At 36.7% G+C, this 26,639-nt stretch overlaps 1 protein-coding gene across 2 annotated transcripts; it reads left to right on the plus strand.

Annotated features, from left to right (window-relative positions):
• The first annotated feature begins 1,188 nt into the window (after positions 1 to 1,188).
• Positions 1,189 to 26,374, plus strand: LOC136968605 (synaptic vesicular amine transporter-like). 2 transcript variants are annotated; one of them, XM_067262602.1, is made up of 14 exons: positions 1,189 to 1,413; positions 17,535 to 17,696; positions 17,773 to 18,079; positions 18,222 to 18,280; positions 18,449 to 18,532; positions 21,925 to 22,107; positions 22,193 to 22,294; positions 22,363 to 22,537; positions 22,605 to 22,656; positions 22,724 to 22,787; positions 22,866 to 22,985; positions 23,581 to 23,626; positions 23,715 to 23,802; positions 25,912 to 26,374. In XM_067262602.1, exons 2-14 carry the CDS (start codon positions 17,564 to 17,566, stop codon positions 26,002 to 26,004), a joined length of 1,506 nt encoding a protein of 501 aa, XP_067118703.1. In that variant the 5' UTR covers positions 1,189 to 1,413; positions 17,535 to 17,563; the 3' UTR covers positions 26,005 to 26,374. The 2 variants fall into 2 exon arrangements, with proteins under 2 accessions (XP_067118703.1, XP_067118704.1); XM_067262603.1 differs by lacking the exon at positions 1,189 to 1,413 and adding an exon at positions 13,088 to 13,271.
• Positions 26,375 to 26,639: the final 265 nt, after the last annotated feature.

A 26,639-nucleotide genomic window follows, 5' to 3' on the forward strand; every position in this document is an offset into this window, starting at 1 on the left:
AGCAGCAACCTAAATTGATAATCTGTACAATTTACAATCAATTTGGTACATAACATATCACTCATAAGTGATAAATTATGCTTCGTGGTCATCATCTACCCGACGTTTCTTCATCTTTACAGACTATTCTTGTTTCTTTCTATACTTAACTTATTAACATTATACCTGCAAGTTTCTTAATCGATAATTTGATGTTTATTAATTAAATTTTAAAAGTTTTCTGCCAAAATTCTCTGTTAACTAAGTTCTTTCTACTGTTGAGTACGGAAAGTTTCATCATCAACTGTCACTTAAATACATAAATACTTCAAAGTAAACTTTATAAAATTAAGAAATTAAAGCTTATAAAAACATTTTTCAACTTTAATTAAAAGTGTTTGATTAGTAAATTTGTATAAATACCGATAAAGATGCTGGAAGTCCAAGATGATGAGATCGCTAAACAGTCGTTGCTATGGTAACTCATCATCAGTTGCAGACGATACTTTTAAAGATTTTAACATTTTTAAATAAAATAAATTATTTTCGCTAAAATAATTTTATTTTATTTTTTTATTTTATAAAAATAAAAATAAACAATTCTTATCGATAAATTTAGTTCATTTTTCAATACTTTACTAAAAGAAAATGTCTTCCGATAGGGGACTTTAGGCTTATTTTAGCAAGAAAAAATTGATTAAAACAAATTGCCGAAAAAATATTTTTAAAAATACAGTTTGTTTTTTGATTCCTAAATATTAAAGAAAAATTCGTTTTTAATGGTTGTAGGAGAGTGAAATATTTTAAAAAATTATAATGGAGCCGATCGATACAGTCGCCATCTACCGATAATAATGCGAACTAGGTATAACGCCCCCTTACGAAATTAGAAAAAAAAATTGTAATTAATTAACTTATTTTTATCATACGCCATTTTAAAAGTCGCGCGTTACACGCTCCAGATGAAAACGAGTAATTCTTTTTTTAAGAAAAGAATAAAAATAAACGCTCGGCGTAGTAAAAAAAGGATTTCAAAAAGATTTTACGCGCTTGGTCTATAAAAAAATATATAAAATGCACAAAGAAAATGGAGAGGAAAAGCAATTTCCTCCCGACCACGTCGGAGTAAATTATTACACATGGCTAACTATATCGACCTATAGAGTGAAGGTTTACAGAAAATTTCAAAAAGGGATTTGCGTCGTTCCCGCCAACCAGTGAAAATCTCTGTAATTCGTTAGATTACTTGTGACGTCAAACGTCTGGGATATTCCTATAGAACGGAGGAGGTTCAGCGGGGCGCTTTTTCTCACCCGCTTCACATCGACTCCTTCACTTTAATAGCATTCGACACCCCCGGCACTCGTCCCTCGACACTAAGCGATGAATCTCGTCCCTTCTTCACCCATCTACTAACAAACTGATGCGTAACAGGTAGGTAATATGCGTTAGCGCTTTACTTTTTTCCTTTCAAAAAATAAAACTTAAAAAACGTCACTTCCTCTTCCGGTACTTTTTAATATCGAATTTTTTTAAATTAAAGTATCGCATGCCAACTTGTTATTATTCTCGGTAGCTGTTAGAATGTCTGTCCGGGAGAAAAAGATTTTAAAAAAATATAATTAATGCCTCTCTAATGGTGTTTATTTGGCAATTAAATGCGTTTAAAATTCATTAGCGATGCTAATTAATCGGATAATGTGTTTTTTGGCGGGTTTTTAATGCTGTAATCCCCGTTTTTCTGCTCTTTAATGAGTTAATTTTATGGTTTGATGTTCGCTCTTGGTGTTCATACCTGTGTTAATGCGGTAAATTAAGACATTTTGAAGGAATTGCGCGGTGTTACGAGGCTTTATAGTAAAGTTTTAAGTAAATTTTAAGTGGAATTAATTAAATAATCTGTTTTAATTTCTTTCTAAAGATAAATCTTAATTTTAATTATATTTTAACTCCATTTTTATACGAATTTGTACCCAAAACAGCTATAAAATTCATTGTTACTACAGACAGATATGTCTGTTAGTTTGCTCTCGAGCATCTTTGAATATCATTCTTACGTGCAAATTAAGCAGAGAATAGGATCGTAATAATATTTAAATATAGAAGGATCTCAAAGTATAACCTGTAAGCATAGAAGAGGCTTCTAATACGCGGTTAGGAAATGGGTTGTTACCGTGCAGACTGTAAGTAGAAAAAGGTTTGCAACGTATAAACTGTGAATATAGAATAGGCAATATTCAGACTATAAAAATAGATAATTTTTCGACAAAAAACGTAAGCACAGAAGGTTTTAAGTTCGTGTTTGTGTGTATAAACTGTATAAAAGGTCGTAAATATATGTGCAGAGAAGATTTTAAGTAGAGAACAGATGTGCAATATGCATATTTAAAAGGAAGATAGGTGTTCGAGCTTACAGACTGTGGGCAAGGAAGGTTCAACAGAACGACATAGAGACTAAACGGAGAGTTTCTCAACACGCGGTGTGTAAATCAAACCACGTAACAGACCGGCAACAGTTGGGGATCCTCTAATCTTTCTAAGTTAGCGCATTAAAAGAGAGTGAGGTGTCACAGGTGGTCGACTATAAAAGTTGACACACTTTACTCCTCTCCTTAATCTCAATTTTATAACTTAACGTCTACACCGCCTTAACGATCTCGTAAACGAAGAAAAATTGTTTTAAAACTAACGCGCACCACACGATTAGTGACATTTCGAGCAACAATATGTTACCTCTTTTTTAATTAACTACTACATCAACGATATTGCACCCAGTTACTAGTGGCCACGCGTATACGTAACTCCAATATAAAGAATTTTTTATGCGGTAAACACACTAAATTCTTGCAATATTTATTGTTCGGGGCGTTTCTGTACGGCTAAAGACGGAAAATCAACACCACAACACTTCGTATCGTCCATACAACGCGATAGTTTACTTAATGAACTTTGTGCAAAAACTGCTTCCACACAGCAAAATATCTTTGCACGAATATAGAGTGCAGTTCTTTCGCATTTCTTAGAAAAAACATTATACCAGGCATTACCGATGCCGTAGAGCCTAGCAATGAATCTAAAACTTCAAAGAAAGCATTAAAGGCGTTAGTATCGGGTATCTTTTATGAATTAAACTCGAAAGGAATGGGGGCGTAAATCACATTTAATGCTGTCTTACATGTTTTATTTGATATAAATTAGCACAAAAACTCCATTAATACTAAAGTTGGTATGAAAATTAGTAGGTTAGTAGTAGCATCATTGAGTTGCAATTTGAAAAAACTGTAGACCTAAAATTGCCACTGTCTTTCCTTAATCTCGAGAATGGAGTTAGATAGATGGAAAGCTTAAGGGCAGAGGCACCGATTAGCTATATACGAACTTCTGATGTAAACTGGACAATTCAAACCTTCCCCCGAAAGCGGTTAAGAGATGACCGGCACGACTCTATTGTCAAAGGAAAAGTATGATGTACAGGAGCAAGACACTACTAATTTGAGAGGGAGAAAATATATTTGAAATTAAATAAATTAAAAAATATGATTAAAAATTGCAGCCGGGCATTCAATAAATAAAATTGCTCGTTCTATTTACGTAGTGTTAGTAGGTTATTAAGCAATACTACTGTTCGTCACTCGTTAACCTTTTTTACGCTTATATTTACGTTTATTTTTGTTTAAAATAGTATCATAAACTGCTAAAAATATCTATACGTTTTGTACTACTTACTCGATAATGAAAAAAGTACTATCAAATGTCACTTAATTGACTGCAAGATGGCCAACTAACGATACTACTACTAGCACGATGTTGCTAGCGATGCCTCTAATACCGCTAGCACGATACTAGTGATAGTAGTACTATACTTAGCAGCATTAATGTTAGTATAAGAGCATGGATATTATTGTTAGTAGCCGAATATCATAGCAGCATCATAGTAGCACGACGGGTTCTAGCACGCATCTGCTACGATCTACTACTACTGCTATTGACGCTACTGATGATATTATAACTCGAACCGATACTAGTGACGATATTATTTTATTCTAGCGCCTATAAATCCCCAAACAGCACCTTCAAAAGGGTGCCTACAAAAACGGCTGCTACTAGAAGGTAAGTGATGGCGTGTTCTAGAAGTAGGCCCAACATCTTACCCTTCTATATTGAACCCGTGGGCTACATTTAGACTCAATTACTAAATGATAAAGGCTAGATTAGGTAAGTTATAGGGATGAACAAGATTATGCTAGACGTTCGGACAGAGGCCTACGCATAGAAACAAAAATAATACTTACTTTTGTATCATCGATGTTCTTAATTTGTTTAAATGACGATAATGATTACTTTTTTAAAAAAGTAACCGATTACAACCGGGTAATATTGACGATAATGTGGGTCATCGTCTTCCTAAATTTCAGATTTGTTACGGGGATGCGCGAGGATATCGAATAATAAACCTAGTTTCTACGCAAGATTTAGACCAAGTGTGGTAACATTAAGAAAGAGAATGCCTTCTAAATCTTATGGGGCCTATTTAGGCCCACTTTAAATGTACGAATAACGAATTCTGCGGCGTAATCTGCCACTTTAATCCCGTTTCTGGAGGACGGGACTGCGGGTTATAAGACGAAGCGTGATATTAAATGCGAGATAAAGAAATACGCGAGTATTTTCGACTAATTTATCCGATTTCAGTTGAAATGACACCATTTTAATGAATGTTTTAGCCTTATTTTCTCTAAATTTCTTCGTTAGTCAAATAAATTTAGAGAATGTTGAGCGGAAAGTAGATTTTATGCCATATTGATGTTATCTTTAAAAAATAGTTATTAATAATTGCATACAAGCAATTTATTTATTCATTAGTATGTAGTATTCAATAATATAATTACTTCCTTACGTAAGTTATGCATAATTTAAACGCGAAACGATGCGACGGTTTGCGACAGGTCGAGGCTATTATTTCGCACATTTAAAGCATCCCCTATTTAAAAATTCTATTTATATAAACCAGAGCAATAAATTGATCAAAATGCCTTTCGCTTTTTGCAATTATTGCACACAAAATCGCGTAATTTAGCATTTACATAAATTCACTTTGCCAAAGAATTAGCTTAAATAATTAGGACGCGGCGATAGCAAATATGGACTTAGACACAGATTGGATTAACTAAAATATTCATAGATATCGACTGAAGTAGTTACTGATGCTCGTGTTGACGTCTCGAACACCTTTAACTCTATCATTGCGTGCACACCAGTAATAAGTGTGTTAGTCACGAGCAACAACGCCAATATATTAAATATATACACGTGAAGAGCAATTTAGAATGTGTTCGCAGTTTAAAAATACAATTTGGTCTTTAGCACATCACAAAACAGAGCATTCCTGTGTTTATGTCTCACAAAATAGAACATTCCTCTGTTTGTACTGTACCTCACAAAATAGTTCATTCCTCTGTTTGTACCTCACAAAATAGAGCATTTCTTCGTACCTCACAAAATAGAGCATTCCTTTGTACTTCACAAAATACCTCAAAATTCTCACGTTTTGCACCTCCCAAAACAGGCTATTTGTATGTTCATACCTCACGAAATACAACATTTTAGTGAATACTACGATACGCTTTTTGTCTAGACTTCTTAATGACTTGTGAGCACTAAGATTGGCCTTTGTTTACCGTGGTGTAATTTGGTCTGGTGGTATTTAAAGGCCAATCTTAGTGCTCAAAATTTTAGTGTTTACAACCCCGAAAACAGTATGTATAAAAGTCATTAAACTTTCAATTTAAAGATGAATTTTTAGAAATATTAACACATTAATAACTTATTAATGTGCCAACACCTTTCAAAACACGTCTCAAATACAGACACATCTTTTATAAGTGTTAGAGTTTTAGTACTTAGGGAAAACACGGGGGAAGTACGCGACATATCCTACTAATCCCCGTCATTACGGAATACGAAAGTGATTGTCCAGAATGAGGGGAGGTAATTTTTTCGTTAAACAAACACCACCTTAAGACGAGGGTTTAACGTAAATGCCTTTCAAACGATACCTTATTATCGACTCGGGGGTAAAGTTACGCGTCATATTGGCATGTGCCTTTTCTGGTCGTCTCGCCATCAAACCAGAAATTGATGTCTTCAGATAAGTAATATTGCGACACAAACAATGGCGACAATGCAGTAATCCTGCATTATATATTCTCGTAGATGCGTGAACATTCCGGTTAATCACCTCCTTCGCTGTTGGAGATACGACGACGTCTCTTTCATAAGGTAAAGTGTCGTCAATCCCCGCTCTTCCTCCCCCTGTCGTTTACGAGGGGGAGACCCGCCGGCGTGGGGGCGCGAATTACGTCACCCTCTCCACAAACAAGAAAAGTCGCCGGTGTTTTGCTTCGTTTTAACGCCATTCGTAGCGTTAAACCGAATTGTTTAGCGATAATTGAGTAGATTAACACGCGATAATAATCGTCTTCCGCGTGGCAAAAATCAATGAACGTGATAATTTCGATTAATTGACGCTTGTGTGACTCCTTTCGAGATAATGAGACTTAGAACGTGCCGAGTTATCTGCAACTTTAAAAATACGACACAATAGAGTTCATTGTAGTGTCTATAGAAAGGGGGGATCGGTAGTAGCCACTATCCACTTAGTTGCAAACTACTAATTAATGGGTATTTCGGGCAATTTCTTAGTAGGAATGTAGGCAGAAAAATCACTAACAGATACGATCATCTCTGTTACCGCCGGTATTAAAGTCTACTGTCGATTTTAACGTAATTTATATTAATAGTAAACTTCCAACCTCAAAGTGTAAAGGTTTTCTTACTACTCGCGGAGGTTTTCCTACTAGGTTAATACTATTAATTGTAGAGAGATAGGTAGGCCTATATCAAGTTTAACAAACTAGAAACCTCTATACAAGCTAGTAACTTAGATCCAGTTCTTCTATTAACAATAATAAAACGCTATACTGATTAAATTAGGTTTAGCAGGTGTTAAAGAGATTCTACTGACATTAGTAAAAGAAATAAATCTACTATTTTATGTAGTATTTTGAGGTTTCTACTACATTCGGAGCATAGTTTTTCACTAGAGCTGAAGTTAGATGAAGATCCTACTATCCTACTGCTTCTATCCGATCCTACTAAAACAGAGGTCTTTGTCATTAATGGATGTAGTCTTTTACAAAGGAGGTTTCCACGATCATTATCAAAACAATGTTAATGACGGCTGCGCACTATAGCTTTGTGGGGTCCAGGCAAATTTGAATTAGGGAGCTCCATTACAGACATTTTCTTATAAAAGATTGGTTGGGAGCCCCGGGCAATTGCCCTTTTTGCCCATAGGATAACACGCCACTATTTAATAATTACGATTCACAGGGGATTTAGTTAGAAATGTTTAGTAGGAAAGTGGATTTAGTAGACACTGCTTGTATTGTCAACTGGTTCTAGGCGTTTTTCTCCCATCAAGAACCGCGAATTGAACTTGGTAAGAGATGTCGGAGGACTTTTCTCGATTGAGATTTAGTAGGAAACCACCATTACTAACAGTTAATTTAATTTACTAGAGGATTTCGCCATTTTACACCTAATAAGAAAATCGTTACGTATCGATTGGGCAGAAACACATTTACAAATTTGTTTGTTTTTTCCTCCTTTGACATTGTTACGTTCCAGATAAAAATAAAAGAACACAAACGTTACTTCCGGGTGGAGTGGAATTCTCGCGCTCTGATGGACCTTGGGGACGATTTTGATTTATTATCTGATCTCTAAATGTTTGGGGATTCCTCTAAGGAGCGCTCACCTACTTCACCTTTTGGTTATCTTTAATCTCTCACCTTCTACTCTCGCTGTTACGCTGTATACTTATCTAACTCTCCGAACATCCTTGTGATTAGGTGTTGAGGGATTTTAAATTGTCGTTTCGGTACCGAACACGCTGCAGTGGTAGTGTTTAGTGAGAAATGTTGGGTAATTTAACACACTACCAACTTGCTCGCATTGAACTAACATGAAGAAATGGTGCTATTTACGCAGTTTTAACCACTCTTAAACTAGAGTAACCCATAAATTTTCTAAGCGCCACACAAGTTTACCACTAAACTACATAGTTTAGTGGTACTGGTAGTGGTACTGTAGAGTTTAGGGTCGGTAGAGTGCAAATTTATAGGCTACAGGTCTAGACGAAAAAACGTAACAGATTCATACTCTCGTAACAGAATATGCTGCATCCAGCAGTGTTCGAGAGGAGAGTGACGAACGTACGTAACATGTTCATCACAATTTATCACTAAGCAATTGTGTATTAATAAGCAAGTAAGCTTACTTGACACTTGTTACAAATTAACTTCTATGCTACGTTCTCGTCTATTTTATATTAGAAAAAGAGTTCGAAGAGGTGTATAACGTGTCGTTACGCTTATATAACGAGAAAACGACGTAACAAAACAACTTTAAGACATTTAAATCCCCTATAATGCGTGAATTATTCAGCTCGGATATTCAAAAGTCTGTGGCTTATCTTTAGCATTTGAAGACATTTAAGCGTAACGGTTACTCTGAAACGAATCGCAACAATAATTACTGGTGCAGAAACGATGTACAATCAAAATGCAAGGGCAGTAAACCCTACAAAACTAAAGAAATCTCGAGATTACGATACACCGGAGAACGTAACACAGAGATGTTACGATGATAATGTTTTAAATCAGAAACAGTTTATTAGAAATAAGAATAAACGGCTTCTTAATGGAGAATTCTAATCATTAGAGTGTTAAAGTCCTCGGATTTCTCTTCTCGTCCATCGTCAATATTGATTCGTCGTAGATCGGATGACATTTGGAGCGTGACAACGGAGTAGTGGCGCGTGACGTTGGCTTCCCCACCCGAACGACGCCATCAAATTTTGGTCGATCACCTCGGGACCACCCCGAACATCTGTTGATTGAAACCAAAAGGTGAAGGCGTAATAAATATAACTATCGTTATAAGTGATGGGATGGATTCTGCAACACTTTATTATCCTAATTATCATAGGAGGTAAGAAAGGTAAAGGACTTTTAACGAGGATTGCCATACGTCACCTTGACAGCCAAATTAAAAAACCCAACTACTAAAAAGCTACAGCGTATAACTTACTTGTTATAGGGGAAAACTTGACAAAATTTTATAATTACCCGCCCTTCGTTTATACTTTGTCTGCCAAGTTACTCTTAGAAGCCTCGTTGTTGAGGAATTCATTTTGTAATTTACAAACCAATTTACGAAGAGTTTTACCCTACAATTTTCATATTTATTTGCATTTTACTGTAAAATTTTATACATTTTACGATTTGTCTGTTGGAGTTACTTATGCTTTTCATCAAAAACCATCGTCGACCCTCTCATCCGATAGCATTCACAGGGTAACGTTTATAGAAGCAATTAAAATGCACTTTTATATAGCGCATTTTATTTGCTTCTTTTCTTTAACACGCGTTACGCCTGCAGAAATGCCCGACAAGCTTCGAGTGAGCTTCGAGAATATCCAGTTACGTACTCTATAGCAAATATTATATACGGGGTCTGCACGTTATGAAAATTTCGAAAGCAGTTTATAGAAATTATCGCAAATTAGAGGTTTCTGAAGTGGTATAGAAGAGCAAATTTATAGGCTAACAGCTTACGCGTTATAGCGTAACACATTCACGCGCCCGATTTACTTAACTAATACAAAATTGATGGCGTAACCCACGCTTCACCGTTGTTCTCTGATAGGTAGTTTACAATAAGTGGTGCGTAACATATATTCTATCAGGTATTCTTACGTTAAAAGATATAGCTACAGGCAAATCTATACGTAACACGTCGGTCACTGCTTTATCATTAGGCAAATATATACACACTAAGTGACAATACTGCTAAGCAGGTAAGGATAAACAGAGCCCGATTGCTAAATAAGTATAGCTTAGGGCCTCTAGTTACGAGGGATTTCGTTCTATTCTCAAATACCCGTTATTGTTTGGTGAAGGAGGAAGGGCCTCTCCTAGGTATTGCAGCATAGGGGCACAGTAATTCTAAATCCGAAGGTACGCTAAACAGTAACATAATGCTACATTGTGGGTACTGTTAAGCAAATGGAAGAAGTCGAGAGACACGAAAGGCCATCTCTTAAAGCCCCGCTTCATCTCCACCATTTTTTTCCTTATTTAAATCAATAGTAATTACAAAACAGTAGCTTTTTGTAGGCCTTAACGCGTATTTACTTACGAAGATTTCGAATAAATGTATATATATATATATATATGTGTTTTTTTTTGGAAGATTTTCGTCAGACAAAATCTTTAGCATAATTTTTTCCAAGTCGGATTCATTTTTTATGGCCAAGAAGTGATTAGAAACTGATCGGATAAGCCTCCATCTTTGCGGGGTCGTGTCTTACGATCACTTAATAAATCAACGTCGCTCACACGATGATAAATCTTTCTGTCAGGACGAGTAAAAGATACATAAATCTTTCCACCGGGCCACATTACCATTCGGTGAATATTATTACAACTCTGGCATTGGCATATAAACGATAAAAAAGCCAATTACGCCGACGGATGCGCCATTTTTGAGACGAGTAAAACATAACTCAAATATTTAAAAAAATTAACCAATCAGAAACAGTTTTACAGCAACGAAACTCGGTTTTGAAACTCGAAACCATTTTTATTTAAATTTAACCGCATTTCTAACTACCAGATGGCGCGCTTGAAAATGCTTAAAAAACGAAGTTTAAAGGCGATTTATTGGGGTTTAGTTTTTAAAAAGAATAAAATTTTAAGGCCGCGTCGCGAGACTTGTAGCGGGGAATCGATTTGTTGCCCGCGAAGCATTCATCCGCATCTCGATCTCCGACAAAGAACTTCCTCCGTAGGAGGCTAATTATGACTGACCTTGTCTACTGACCTTTCGCTAAAACTCCTTCTAATCACCTCCCTTATGGAAATTTGTCCAAATAAAGTAACGTAATTCCCTTTAAAGTTTTGTTTTCATTCGTTTTGGACTCTCCGTGCCGCGGGAGGGCCTTTTTTAATTATACCAGGCCGGATGGTGGAACGAAGCCCAACAAATTAACTTAATCAGAGTTATATGGAAATCTTCTGCGCCACAAATACAGACGTCCCGGCGTAATACTTTTACCATAAGCGATGACATTTTTTGCCAGTTTACGGACTCGAAGCGCACTTTGACTACCAGTAAGTACTCGCGCTATTTAATAATAAAACAGCACTTCGCATAGGAATTTAAAGTTATTACGTTGGAGCTATTATGGTATTAATTTGCGTTATTTAATTGGAAAGAGGGGAGGAGGGAAGACGTGATAAAGGAGTCAATAAGAGAAGAAGAGGCGCTATCATTTTTCCTGCAGTCGTGCAGCATCAGAGTAGACGACAATGCACACGACAATCAAACTGTCAGAGGCACGTGTCACTTTTTGATTGGAAGAGTCTAGTCACAACAACCGCACGGTGATATGTGCAGCGGGGAGAAACCAGTCTATTATCTGCATTAGTAAAGCGTTAGCGGGCTCTCTTGTCTGTAGGTCGGGGTGTTGCTCCTTATATAAACCACTAACTACGACTAAAATCTAATGGAACTCCTAGCCGCTAGGCCACGTGCGCATTTTCTTTTTTCTGATGATAATTTTTCCCCCAACAAAAATTTATATATTTCCTGTAGGAAAAAATAAGAAGCGGAACGTCATTAGTGTGTGCATCGGGTCTCGTTAAGGGTGAACGTTGTTAAAATGTGAACAGGATGTGGCCGAGAGTGGACGAACGGTTTTCAATGGTTGGCCCATTACGTTCAACAGATCGAATCGAGAAGTCGTGTCTCGTGACGTGGCCATCCATTATTTGGCCACCTTCGTTTATTTTGCATTTTCCATTCACCCCGGTGACAGTTCGCTTGAATATCAATGCGAAATATCACAAAATTTCGATCGATATTCGCATATAATTAGTTTAAATTCGGGATAAAGTCACCCCGATGCGGAGCAGATGACATTTTAAAACGAAAAGGAACACGTCCGAAGCTAGATTAAAAATAAATTTACGATAGAAAAGTAACTTCGGAGCCGATTCGGCTCCTACAACTGCCGCCCGTTTCCAAATATTTTATTAGATCCGTCGAGCAGGTAAGTAAACACGTAAGTACGTTTAGCTTAAAACTTAAACTAAGCAACACCCGAAAACTTTTTTATATCTCTCCTCTACCCGAGGTCAGTTAACCATCTCTTTTAAGCGCATCTCTACGTATGTTAAAAATCACGCCGTCCTAAACGCGAAAACGTTCTCTAGAAACCTATAAAGTGATGTCTGGGCCACCCTACGAAATAGATTTCCTACGAAGTCTAATTTATATACAGACACCAGCCTTTTCTACGCACGCAAACAGACATCCCACCCGTCAATGGGCTAAATTTCAATTTTAAATTTAAAGAAGATTTTTGCTTAAACCGAAATATCATCTCTGTGTACGGAACGTCTGTATGTCTAGAAACGCGTTAAGTCTGTAAAGATGTGTCTAAATCGTTTATAAACCGAACATCACACTGGTGAAGCGATAAGATAAACGCAATCTTTACTTCAACCACCGTTTACGAAAAATTTTTGGCAATTAAAGGACCAAAATTTGAATTTTTAAAGTCATAATGAACCATTTAGAGTAGGACTTCCAATTAAGAAATTGTTCCACTTAGGTGTTAAACGCGTAAAGAAAGCCCGAAAAATTCCCCACGTCGACGAGGCACCAACTACCAGGTGTTGGGTCGTGTCGTCCACCGGACTACCTGGGCCGGTAGGTGAAATAGGGCAAGGCGATCTTCCAGGACTTTCTACGGGAAAGTGGCTGTTATTTAAGTGTTGGAAGCATCGACACCCGGAAGACCCTACTTGGCCAGCCTGCGGAGAGGCTCGAACCCTCGACCAATCGTTCAAATACAAAAAAGGGATGAAAATTTCAATTATTTCGAGGCTAATTTTTAAAAAGTCACAACGTAAAGTTAATACTGAACTTTCGTCCATTTAGTTGGCATTTTTTACATTGCAGCCGAAGATACTTATTAAAAAATCGAAACGGCTTTAGAGGAGATTTTTGGAAGTTTTAAATATCAATAAACCGTTAAAGGAATTAAAGAATGTAAGTGGAGAGAGGGAAGACGGAGAAGATGCGAGACAAAATTCGTTAAAATCAAAGTTGCATTATCAACAGAGAAGCTTCAAAAACTTCCCAATTCTTTTTTAACCAAGGTAATTCACGTTTTTTTCTTTTTATATATCTGCCGTTTACGGCAATTTTTATAATTAAAAGCACTTTCCGACTTAAGAAATAGTTTTTCGGAAATCGAATTTTACCAAATTACTCGTCGGGAAACGACGAAAATACGTTAAAATTAATGCAAGTTTCGAAAATATTGCGCTATTTTAAAATGTTTTGTTATTAAAAAGTATAAAATTTTCAAAAATAAATTCAATTTATAAAAAAAAGGTCGAGTTAATTATCCACCCGCCGCCATGTTTAATTAAGTAGGACACTGACGGATATAAAGACGTTAAAGCTTTTATTTTATTTTTATAACTTCATTGAAATAATTAACGAATTAGAAAAATATTTTAGTGTATTTTACTTAAAACCGTTTATATTTTTGTTAATTTTTTACTAAAGTAATAACATTTTGGCCACGCCACGCGCCGCGAGAAGCGCCGTTACGTATCCGGCAAAAGCTCGCTTTCTAATTGAAAAATGTATAATTTTAATTCATAAAATGTTATAACTTCCATATTTTTAATTTATAAAACGAGTTTTTAAGAGTAAAAATATAAATTTAATATTATTTAAGTGCATAAATTGCTTACGAGTTCGTATCCCGTAACCGTTGGGACCGTCTTCGAGTAGAGAACGGACGGACGTGAAGACGTTAGTGATTTTTCAAAACGGACAAACGATCATTTATGTCACTCAAACTTCAAAAACTTTACCGCTTTTCTTTTTATTTTTATCCTTACGGTTGAAGATTTGTATCAATTTTTCGTAAGTGACAACGCGTCACTCGCCACGCTTCGCAGGGTGTGGCGGAGCAGCGGTGAGAGCATTCTATCGACGTTTTTACCTTTTTTTATATTAAAATTATATACAAAACAAATCGCGCATTACCGGCTGCGCCGATATTGCACCGAGCGAGAAATAAAGTTAAAAGGAGGAATTATCGCTTAATAAAGACTCGAATGTAGAATATTTGACGACGAAGGTTTATTGTAATTGGTTTGGGACGGGTATAGAGTCATTAGAGAGTCGCCAAGCAGCTAAAGTGAGGGCAAGTATTTCTGGAACTCTCCATCTCTCAGCTGGAAGAACGCGCGTTTAATAACGACCAAGACGTCTCTTATCAGCCACCACCTTCTCCACCAATTTGTCATCCTTCCTTCGTGAGATGTCACGCTTCGTGTAATCATTACTGCTTCGTTAGTCACGCTGTTAAAAAAGGTACGTTCCTTCGCCAGTTCTCGCCTTTTTTTCCTCTTCTTCCTCCTTTAGATCTTCACGCCTCTTTCTTCCATTTATAAAATTTGGCAAAAGGGAGGAACCGTTTTAATTCGTTTTAGTAAAATTCTAAACGGCCAACCAGAGCCAAATACCGAAATTCTTACTAAAATACTTGTTTTACGTGATTTTTGATAGTTTATTTCGAAGATTTATGGCGTTGCGAAGCCGAAGAATGCCAATAAATTTAAAGTTTTCGTGAAATATATTATAAAAGGTAGATTCATAAATGAGGAATCATTTCGATTTCGAGAATTTCACGCTATTGTTAAATATTACTTAAAGAGGCCATCTTCTCCTTGTTACGTAGCTTCGTAAGCTTTAGATTTATTCATTTTTTTAAATAAATTGTAGTAAAATTATTACGCAGGTTTTCCAGTTTGAGAGAATACGTAACAATAGTTTGAATTCTTTAGCTTACGTAAGGAAAACTCGAATCTAGTGTTTTGCGTAACACTGGTTTGATTCCGGTAGCTTACGTAATATATGCTTTAAATCCCTTAATCTAATAGACACTTGTATTTCGAGAACTTACGTAACAATCGTTTCGAGTTTACTAGCTTTCGTAATAACGTTTGAAATCCAGTCTAGTGTAATCAACAATACTTTAAAATCGGATAAACTTAATGGTTTTTTTAAACTTACACTTTAGAACTCGATATACCAAGTAAAACTGAAGTTAAACCGTAACTTTGATACAAAATTTAACGTATTGAAAGCCAACGCTACAGAAATCTGTGTTAATCCATAACACGGGCGAATCTTATTTCGTTTCTGTAACGTCTTCACATAAAGTAGCGGCCGAAAGACGTAACGTATCCGCTTCTATAGCCTATATTAATTAAATATATGAATGTTATTACTCAATTTTCCTGCTTCCTTACATTTTTCGCCTAGTTCTTTGTGTCGTTTCTAGTCTTAATTTTTTATTATGTGTCCAACCTTTGTTCCTTGCATTATCAGAGGGCATACGTATTTTTATCAGATTAAATTAATAATAATCATCCGTAACAAATTTGAAATATGGGAAAATTAAACCGATAAAGTTGAGGACGTTCGTATAGCAGCTGTATTAACCCGGGACTATTTATAGCCTATACAATTTTTTCATCTCGCTCCTCATTTATTATTCTAGTCGAAAGATTTATTCCTGGTTATGGGACTTTATTAAACTCTTTCCGCTCTGTGAGCACTAAGAGAGCCTCTTCTAGCAAGCTCATTCTAGGCCCACAATGGGGCGTTGGACGGTGAGATACATATAGTATATACACAATACATATGTATAATTCAATAGGGGATGGCATGTATATATACGAATCCCCTTTATCTGTATTTCTGAACACCGAATAGGCCTACTCCCAACGTACACACATTCGAACGCGTATCACTCGCTTCGCACACACCTTACAGTCACCCACACGATTTACACCACGTTCGCTATACCTGATCGATAATTTCAACCTACTCGGACCAACTTTTTCAACAACTCGCGCGTCACTTCCTCCATCCAACTTTGACCTTTATTTCCTCTCCAATATATACAAGAATTGAAAGTAACCACCACCCACGACTTCATCTAAATTACATTAATAAATGGAATAGATAAGTGGCGGGTCTTGCTCGTTTCGCGGACACAAAACAGACGATTTTAACAAGTCTAAAAGTTAGGACAGACGAATCGACATTCCACTAAGGTGCATACCGAGCACTTAATTAGAGTGAAGGATGGAGAAGAGTCTCGTGCATTTATTGTCGTTGGAGGCAACAGGCGACCGGGCAGTCCATCATCATCGATAGAAGGATCAGACTGGCTGTACAGGAGAGGAGATAAGCCCCCATTGGCATTTGATGAAGCGCTGCTTTCTGACATATCTCTGCAGCTCCTTTCATCCATCACTTCTTTATAACTCGCTTCCGTTAGTGGAATTCATTAAAATTTCTCTCCGACCTCCTTCCCTTTCACTTGTTTATCTTCCGTTCGTGCTTTTAAATATGACCTCTATTCTTTGACCTTTACTATAGACACATTATAAAATATACATACGCCTACTTATGACATTTTAATAATAATATCATTTAATTAGCATACATTTTGATCGTTATAATATTCCTGTTTCCTACCCTCGGCTCCCATCCTCGTCACCCATCCTTGCCTCTTGTCCTGTTTCTTATTTCCTATCCCTATTCGATTTCGTTTTCATTTTTCGTAACGAAAGTCTGTCCGTCGTTTGACCTTTACACTTTATTTCACCAACATTGCTCTACAGTTTATCATTTTATAACTGTACACATTTTCCTGTAACTCACTCCCTATAAAATGAAGATAATTGTCCCATTTATCCCAATTTGATTCGGATTCCGCGCCAGCGCATATTTTTTTAATAATACGAAAATCTTCGCTGCGTTAACTGCGAAATAAATTTCTTGAAAAATTTTCCCGTCAAATCGACGTTTTGATGAAGGGATTTTTCAAGGAAACAAGTGAAACAAACTTTTAAGCATCTCGATCGAGGACAAACCCAGTAATTTCGGTTGTTGCGGAGAAAGCGAGTTGAATGACGAGCTCTCCGGTAGGAGGAGGAGAGCGTCAGACCGGAAAGGAACCACTCTGCTTGATGAAAACGGCCATTTAATGGCAGGAAGTCTTAACTTCCATCCGCCACCTGTAGTCTTCTATCATCCAGAAGCAAAAATCGCTACAGTTCTGTTGGAGTTGGCACTAAATCTACTACAAATTACGCATTTTTCGTACACTCTTAAAAAACAACTCTGTTCTGTCGTAATTTATCGTCATCCCGATCCTTAACACATAATTAACCCCTCTATAATGTTGATTTTTGTAGGTGTTACCTGATGGTAACACCTACAAAAATCGAATATCCAACGTTTTAGGACTTTAAAAGTGTAATCTACTTGTTGCAAACCCTTTGTTGTAATTTAATTTGGGATCGTTTGTTTACTTAACGTTGCAGGAGAGCGCCAACTTTGTATCATATTCAGGATGACCCAAAAAGAAACGTCAATTTTCAATTTCTGCACCAAACTGCTCGAAAAATCCCGTTGTTCTCGGCGTTTAATCCTGCTCATTGTAGCTGTAGCATTACTCCTGGATAACATGTTGCTCAGCACAGTAGGTAAGTCGGTCCGTAATTTACCAGCAACGACACTCGAACTTGCCTGACACTAAAAGCTGTATGCTCCCAATTTCAGTACCCATCATTCCGGACTTTTTGCACAGACTCGAACACAACGACACTGTAGTTTTATACGAAGAGACAACTGTGACGATGGAAACTACGACTGTGGCTAACTCGTGTGACCAGGATCGTGGTTACCCTACTATCTTGCCTGTAAATTTGGAAACTACGACTACAGTCGACGAAACCACCGTTATAAGTAGGAAAGAAATTCGACACATGCAACTGTTGAACGAGAACGTAGAAGTTGGTGTCATGTTCGCGTCCAAACCGGTGGTACAGGCCATCACTAATCCTTTCGTGGGACCTCTTACGAACAGGTTTGAACCTTTCTAATCGATCGAAATTCTTATAATGTCTGCCATACTGTAATAAAATAACTGTAGTAACGGCATTTATTTTACTAACCCTGTCTTCTCTTATCGCCATCTTGTACTAATTTATACTTTTATTAACTTACAGGATCGGTTACAGCATACCTATGTTTAGTGGATTCGTAATTATGTTTCTCTCTACTGTCAGTAAGTTAATTCTATCTAATAACTTACTAATTACACTAATTTTTAATAAATGAAAAACCCCTCTCACAGCGTACATAACTATGTAAGAATATAAATTTAAGCGCTAATTCAGTTATTATTTTAACATACATTAGTACATATTTTTATTGCAGTACTTTTCATTTACAGTATTCGCTATCGGTACTAATTATGCCACCCTCTTCATTGCCAGATCTTTACAAGGAGTTGGTTCTGCATGCACTAGTGTTGCGGGTAAGGTTTTAAAATTATAGCGCTTAAAAAACAATTCAATTTAATTAAAAGAAATATTTAGTTATAGAAATTTTAGTGTATTTTTATGTAAGAGACGTGTGGAACTTTAGTAATGCGCGCGTGTGTATACGCAAAGTGAGGAATGTTCAAATAGAGTCGCACGTTGTTATAACTCCAAATTGGTAAGAAAATTCCAAAATACACTTACCACTTTGGAATTGAGCCCAGGGGTAATTAACACACAATAAGAATAAACAAAGATTGTAGGCCATAGCCAAATAGGGGTCCTTATCATAGATCAGTTATTTTTATTATGTCATCTGTTTTACAATTGTTTAAAACACAACACGAATATGCGTATCAAAGAATTTGCTTCGTGTGAAGTCAACACTTCTAACGTCACTTAATTGTTTTTATAGATTTATCGTAGGCAAAACTATACGTGGGTCGCATACAAGCAATACTCCTTGATCTATAGAACAGTGAACAAATTGTTGCAAGTGATGCAACGATATAAGCTAACGAAGAGTTTAACCCTATCGACCCTTCAAGTCTTCTTTTTGCCCGAGCTTCACAAGAGAATCGCACGAACCACAGAATTAAACGAAAACTACTATAATGAAACACGAGATCCTTATTAAAGCTCGATACCTTTTATCCCTACATATAGAAGGAACATCCTCATTTTCATCGTTTCAGATAAGTCTTCAGACAATCACTCTCAACGTTGACAAAATTTTCGAATGACTCATCGTAATGAAATTGTTGACCGAAACCTGCTACGTGGAGTTCCATTGGTTTCTTATTCACATTGCATCTAGCAGGAACACTCCAAATTCTCGTGATCAACCTTCAATAACACCAACATCGTAATTGAAAGCTTCGACTGCTTTCAATCTGCAAGTTGTATTTGGTGGTAAAAATTGAACTGTTATTGCTTTCGGAGTGGGAATCGTCAAACGTGCACTGCAATTGTGACGAGAAGAATAATTTTTTCTTACGGCAATCACACGGATAATGAACTGTTTCAGACAGAGAAAACACCGGTTACCTGTTTATTACTTGTCAGATTTGCTTGCAAGAGTTACACGTTCTTTGGTTTTTTTATCTACGCGATACTAGTAACCTTTCGAACCCCACTGTTTTGTTCGGCAGACATTTAGAAAATAAACTCCGTTCCGTCTGCGTTGTAAACGTCATCCGGGCTTTAAGTTCTGTACAGTTTCTGGTAAACTTAGTGCGGTGGTTTTCAATCGAGGCGTTGCGAAGTGGATTGAAGAAGGCAACACACTTGGGTGATATGTCCAAGGGTGGTGCCTCCCGGAGGCCCTTCCTATGGGAAATTAGCCCCTATTAAGGTGTTGGAGCGAAGAAAATCCCGGAAAACTCTAAGTAATCGGTTCGTTAGTAAGGCGCTAACCGATCTCCGTTGGTCACTGACGGGCAGTTTTCCAAAATCGTCTCCGTTTCTCGGATATTGTGTGTAGATACAGTACTCGACGCAATTTCAAATTTTTTCTTAATTCCTAATTTTCCTTTATGCTTTTCTCCACGGTCTTCGGGGACCGTCCATTAATTACGTGTACAATTTTTGAGCCACTCTTGAACCCCTTCCTTCCGTTCTGTACAATGATGTACTTTTGGCCAGCCCCCTCTTTTTAATTACGTGTACAACAGTTCCCAAACCCCTTGACGTTAAAGAAATTACTTTAAAAAGTTCTGCAAATATTTTTTAACTGAAAAGTTATTCGCATGACTGGTAAATAGGCTTTTAAGAACAAACTCTCGTGCCACTAATACCACTACAAAAAGTCCATATAGACAACGTCTCGATCTCTCCTTCATCGTGTACTATGATGTACAGTACTTTCCGCAATCCCCTCCCCTTAAATTGTACACGTAGTTAATAGACGGCCCTTTACGATGGATACCATTTTTACTATTAATTTTCTCTTGCCCGTTATTTTATCTCTATACTTCAGAATAAAAAATGGCGAATACGCTGATTAACTGGTTACTATCAGCGATAAAATGTGATTCACAGTTAATTTGGAATTATATGTAGTGTGAATGTTTAGTTCCAAATAAGTAGATACGTTATACATGGAGGCATTCATAAATTTGATTCTTTTATTAAACAGTCGTAGGCTATCTTCGATAACGTCCATTAGAGAGCGGCCATTTTTAAGAAATTCCTGTTTATACAAAGATGCATTGAAAATAACCTCTAAACAAAGGTCATATTTCATGTTTCCGTCAGAAGTTTGACTGTATAATACATAATTAAGCGACCAAATTGTTTACTTTCCTCGAAGAATTTAAAAAAGGGTTTAATTTTTTAGTTACAATTAATTTTATAATTCCGTGTCTTACCCACAATCGTCATCGTCTTCGCGACTACTCGACAATTTCGCACTCTCGAAACGGTACAACTGATGAAAGAATTAAATGTCAGAGGCCCTAAACAACTTTTGAGGCTTCAAAAAAGTAGCTACGAGTTAGTGAAAATTTAGAAAATAGACAACTGGGCATAATGTATACTGTAGAAGGCGTATTTAAAAAATATCTACTACAGTATTAGATAATCATTCTTCTCTACCCTACATAGATGTTACTGTTACTGTAGGGCCGTATAAAGAGAGAATATAACTGTTTGTAGGGTCCTAATATCCACATTGATTTAAAAGTTGCCGAAATGAAAATTTATCATATGGTTCTCTGTTGAGTGATGATATTATAAAGACCAGCAGACTAAAAAGGACTGAAATTTTACAGAATGCCGACCATAAAATACCAATTTTGGCTCAATTTGGGATTTTCTTTCTAATTTACAGTTTTAATTCGATACGTTTCCATATAAAGTACAGTTTCGTATAAATCAACGGCGCGTTATTTCTTTAAGCAAAAAACATTTGTCAACGACTCGAAATTCTAAGAGGCCCTCGAATGAACTTCAATTAATTTGCTGCTTTACTTTTCCGCTCGACACGTCGTAATGCTCGAACACTCCTTAACAATAGTAAAAATAATTACCATTTATACTAAGAAATTGAAATTAATTTGGTTAACAGGATTAACACTTTCCAATTAAATTAGATTTCGTTTTACGACGTAATCGGGCTTTGGGAAGCCGTCGTAAAACGAGTCGTCCTATCTTTAAGCCCAATGTCATAAATTAAGATTATGTTCCTGGAAATGGCACATAAAGATGACCGATACGACGTTTCGTACAGTCGTAATAGGAAATTTACACTGGTCATAAAAGCGGGGAACGAGTTTTACACTATTTATATAAACGTAATATTAATTAATGGTAATTTATGTTTAATAATAACAAATTATAACTTAATTCTTATATATATTACTTCACGGAATTCGTTTCTCATTGGCAGGAATGGGTATGTTAGCCATGGTATATCCCGATGACAAAGAACGAGGCAATGCCATGGCTTTAGCATTAGGTGGTCTGGCACTCGGAGTGTTAATTGGTCCACCCTTTGGTGGAGTCACGTATCAATTCATGGGAAAGGCCTTTCCTTTTTGGATACTAGCGGCTTTGGCATTACTCGACGGACGTAATTATCACGGATATTTCGTTTAATGTCTTATACTTTTATTGTTTAATTCAATTAATTATCATTAACTTTTATGTTGTTTCAGTTTTACAGTTAGTTGTACTAAAACCTAGAGTTACGAAGCAAACTGAAGAAGGTACTTCGCTCTTCACCCTGGTTAAAGATCCTTACATCCTCATAGCAGCAGGTAGAACGTCACTGCATATTTTAAGACGACAAAGATTCCAAAAATCACTAATTTAAAGCGTTTTACAGGAGCTCTGGCCTTTGCAAACATGGGCATATCTTCTTTAGAGCCATCTCTCCCTCTATGGATGATGGACACGATGAGTGCTCCAGAATGGCAGCAGGGAGCCGCTTTCCTACCGGCCAGCATATCGTACCTCATCGGAACCAACATTTTCGGGCCCATGGGGCATAAAATGGGAAGGTAAGAGGATAAAAATGAGAATTATCGCGGTGATTATTTAAGTCCGACAACCATAATATAATTGCAGATGGTTGGCAACACTAGTGGGTCTTATCATCATTGGGACGTGCGTCGTTTGTGTGAGTATAGTTCACATTATTCGAATAACCGTGAGTTACGTAAATTTATTTCAATTAATTTTCTTAGATCCCAATGGCAAAGACGTTCAATCATCTAATTCTTCCCAATGCCGGAATTGGATTTGCAATTGGTCGGTGATTTAAACATTAATAAGATTCGTGTTAAATTACTCTGTTCAATTAATGAAAATAATATTTCCTGCGAACAGGTATGGTCGATTCTTCCATGATGCCGATGCTGGGTTATCTGGTGGATGTTCGACATACGTCGGTGTACGGTAGCGTTTATGCAATTGGGGATGTCGCACTCTGTGTTGGGTTTACTTTCGGTAAGAACTTATCAATGCCGTTCTACTAATACTAACGGTGCAGTACTTAATACATTTTAATCTTTCGAGTGGAATCACGGTTTCGATCAGGCAACAATGGGGTCGACGGGTGGCGAGGCCCGGGAAAAATTCCTGTGGTTGCTCACCGGCATTAGATTGATCGAGATTTAAAGACCCAAGGACATCTATAGCCAAACCGTGCCAGCTTCGGGACGTATATAAAGTGTAACAAATAACGAAACTCATAAACTGTAGTTGAACGAAAGGGTTTCTCGGAGCAATAGGTTAACGCTTTAACCGCCTCGGCTATCATTAAAGCTATAGCTTAGGGCCTCACGCTACAAAGCTAAAACTTAGATACTCACGCTTTTAGGTTTACTAATATTTGAAGAGCGAAGGCCCTCTCGTACTGTATATATTATTGCTCAGAGGCCAAACAAATAAGGCTCTGGTCAGAAGATGAAATTTCCAATTTTTTTAAAATTTTATTCTTTCATTATTGAGCGAATTTCCTATAAAATTACAATATTAGTTAAATATACAAGTAAATACTCTATTATATTTATAATTATAACTAACGAGTTGAATTTTGTAGGTCCTTTACTGAGCAGTGCCATAGTGAACACCCTGGGATTTCAGGGGTAAATTTTTGTTAAGATAATCATAAATATGGATAAATCTAAATAATTTTCTGTAAGAGATAATTAAAATAGAATTTCTTACGAACAGATTAGTATACACGACAGGGGTAATATGTTTTTTATACGCTCCCCTATTGCTGCTGCTGAGAAAAGTTCCAGCCAAAGATGAAAATCAGGTATGAAGTTATCTTCATTAAAGTAAAACATTTAATTATTTTTAACGGACGTAAAAAATTACATAAGATGACCCACAATTCGGTAACCGCGTGTGTTTTGGGTAAACTTACAAGCACAAATCATACAGTAAACCGAGCAGGGCCGGATTTACCAATCCAGGGCCCCTGGGCACAAATTCGGTGGGGGCCCCCCTTTAAGAGTAGGCAAATTTGACGATTTAGAAAATTTACACAAAATACTGTACTTTCAACTAGATTTCGACTAGGAAGTTGTAAATTTCATTTAAAAATAAGGTTATTGTAAACATACATATATTTTATAGCGTAAAACTAATTATTTTAATTTAACTGAAAAATACCTGTGTAAAATTTTTTTCCGAAATTTTCCGATGTTTCGTAGGTTTTTTCTCGGGTTTGGTTTTCTTTGCCCGTGGCCCTCGCGATTAGGCCACACTAGGTTCCCGCAGTAATAGGGGGAAAAAAATAAAAATTATGTTTAAACATAGTTTTGTGGGGGCCCTGGGCACCGTCCCCAAATGTCCTTATGTAAATCCGGCCCTGAAACCGAGCGTAGAATAATTGGTCGAAAGTAATTTAGTAGTTTAAAGCGGTTAATCTATGAAAGAATTTCTTTAGGAATCCAAACCTTTACGTTTATTATCAAATATCATTAAATTTAGATTCTACTGCATCAGTATGTAGGTTGGTCGTGGTAAAAAGCTACGAAAAGTTATTCATTCATTTATAGATGAAAAAGATTTTGTACAAGTTATTTATAAAAGGAGAAGTATCAGCTGTGTTTGATCCGAGTTATGGTCGATAATATAACAACTGTCTGTGGCTTCTTAATAAGTCTCTCCTGTCTTTGAATTCTTCTCCATTTGCACACTCTTCCATCTTGTTTACTCGAACACTTTTTCGTTCGAACACCCTCATATTGTTTCTTTGAGCATCCTTTCATTTCAGAACTCCTCTAGTATTTCTTGTATTGTAACATTCCCTTTAAAACAAACTTTTGAGCCTCGTATTCTCTTAACTTTCATCCACTTGTTTTTGTAACGACAGTTTAAACTACATATTCATAAGTGATATGCATCATTGTATGTACCGTATTCCACGATAAGTATAGTACTTTCGAATTACATTTGGAGAACATAAGGTTTCTCATACACGCAACGATGGATGCATTCGAAATATAACGTTTACTTACCTAGACCTCGTGTTTCCGTTAACCTCTTTTTTCGGATTGCGCTTCCAACAGGATGGTCCAGATTCCAGGCGCACTCGGAGAGGTTTTATTTGTTTCTTCTGTACTTTTGATAAAAGTTATTTATTTTGTGAATGCTGCTATTGAGTACGTTCCATAAGGATATTATTAAACTAATAAAAATATTTGCAGTCATAGATTTTTTTATTTTTGAATCCATATATGGTGGCCTCTCTTCTCGATCACTTGCCGTATAACTTTCGCTTTTACACTTGTGTAAATGTTCTATTATGGCTTAAGAAATGCAGTATTTTTGTTGCTCATCTCTGTGTGGTACAGTTAAAATTGTATTTTCAAGAACGTAATGTAACTTTATTGGCATTTCGGATCATGGAATCGTTTTTATCTTTCGCTTATGCTGGTCATTCCATTGAGATATCGGTACCACCCTGACATAATTATGGCTACCACACATCTTATACTACGTTAGTGTTTTCGTTAAACTAAACCGTAAGAGATGGAAAGTAGAATGGCTCGCTTCACGATGATTTATCCAGAAAGCGTGCATTATTTTTATCCTGTGGACACTAAGAGGATATTTTTTCCACGTCCATCTTCTATCGGGCCCAAAATGGGGTAGCCGTCTGGCCGGGTCGAGACCCCACATACCCGATTTCCTGGAGTTTTCCGTCCGGATTGATGATCCCTTTCCTACTCGGCCATCCGACCGCTGTGTATCCATTACAAAGGGATAGATATAATGATTATAGTGTAAAATTTTTCTAAATGTTGACGTTACAACACGAAATTACGTTCCCTGTACGCGAGTGAAACATAGTACTCAAAGCATGTGTTGTGATTAAATAGAGGTGATTTTTACAAATGTAGTTTGTTTTTTCTAGTTTCTTCTAAACGACACGACTATACGCTACATCAGCTACACTAACGAAGACTCTCCCGAAGAAGAGAAACCCGTAAAGGAATGGGTGAAGTAAACTTGTCTGTGTTAATTACCTGATCTGACATCGATACGAGACGATAAAATAAATATTATTTTATGTACGTTATTCGTTTTAAGAGATTAAAAAATGTTCCCTTTAAGATTGATATACTCGAGCGATAAAATTAATACGACGAAGAGTATCGACGATAAGGCCTATCAATGATCTTGACAAAGATGATTGTCGCTCGTGTGAATCGACTTTTACGGTTTGTGATCCTTCGGCGGATCGTGTAACTTATATGTCCTAATTGTTTTGGAATTTGTTAATAATTGTTAATTTGAAAATTACTCATTGTTCTTCACTGATATATGCGCCACCTAACGTAGAAAATGTGTAAAGGCTAACGAATACGGGCCACGAAATTAAGACGACAATAGGCGTTTAACCAATCGTCTCCGACCACCGTCGAGGCCATTAGAGACGATTGGTCGAACTTGTCGTTGGCGCTCATTGTAATCTTACTTTGTCGCTCGTGTACAATACATCGGCGTCAACAATAAATGTGATTATTTATACACAGAATGTCATTAGATTTGAACAAAATTATCCTAGAGAAAATTTAAAATTCAAAATATTTTCTTACTTATTTTTTATGGCGAATTTCACTATCGAAATGTAACAAATTC

This window comes from Centruroides vittatus, unplaced genomic scaffold, assembly GCF_030686945.1.
Source record: "Centruroides vittatus isolate TY-2023 unplaced genomic scaffold, ASM3068694v2 contig_15, whole genome shotgun sequence".
Classification (NCBI taxonomy): Eukaryota; Metazoa; Arthropoda; class Arachnida; order Scorpiones; family Buthidae; genus Centruroides; species Centruroides vittatus.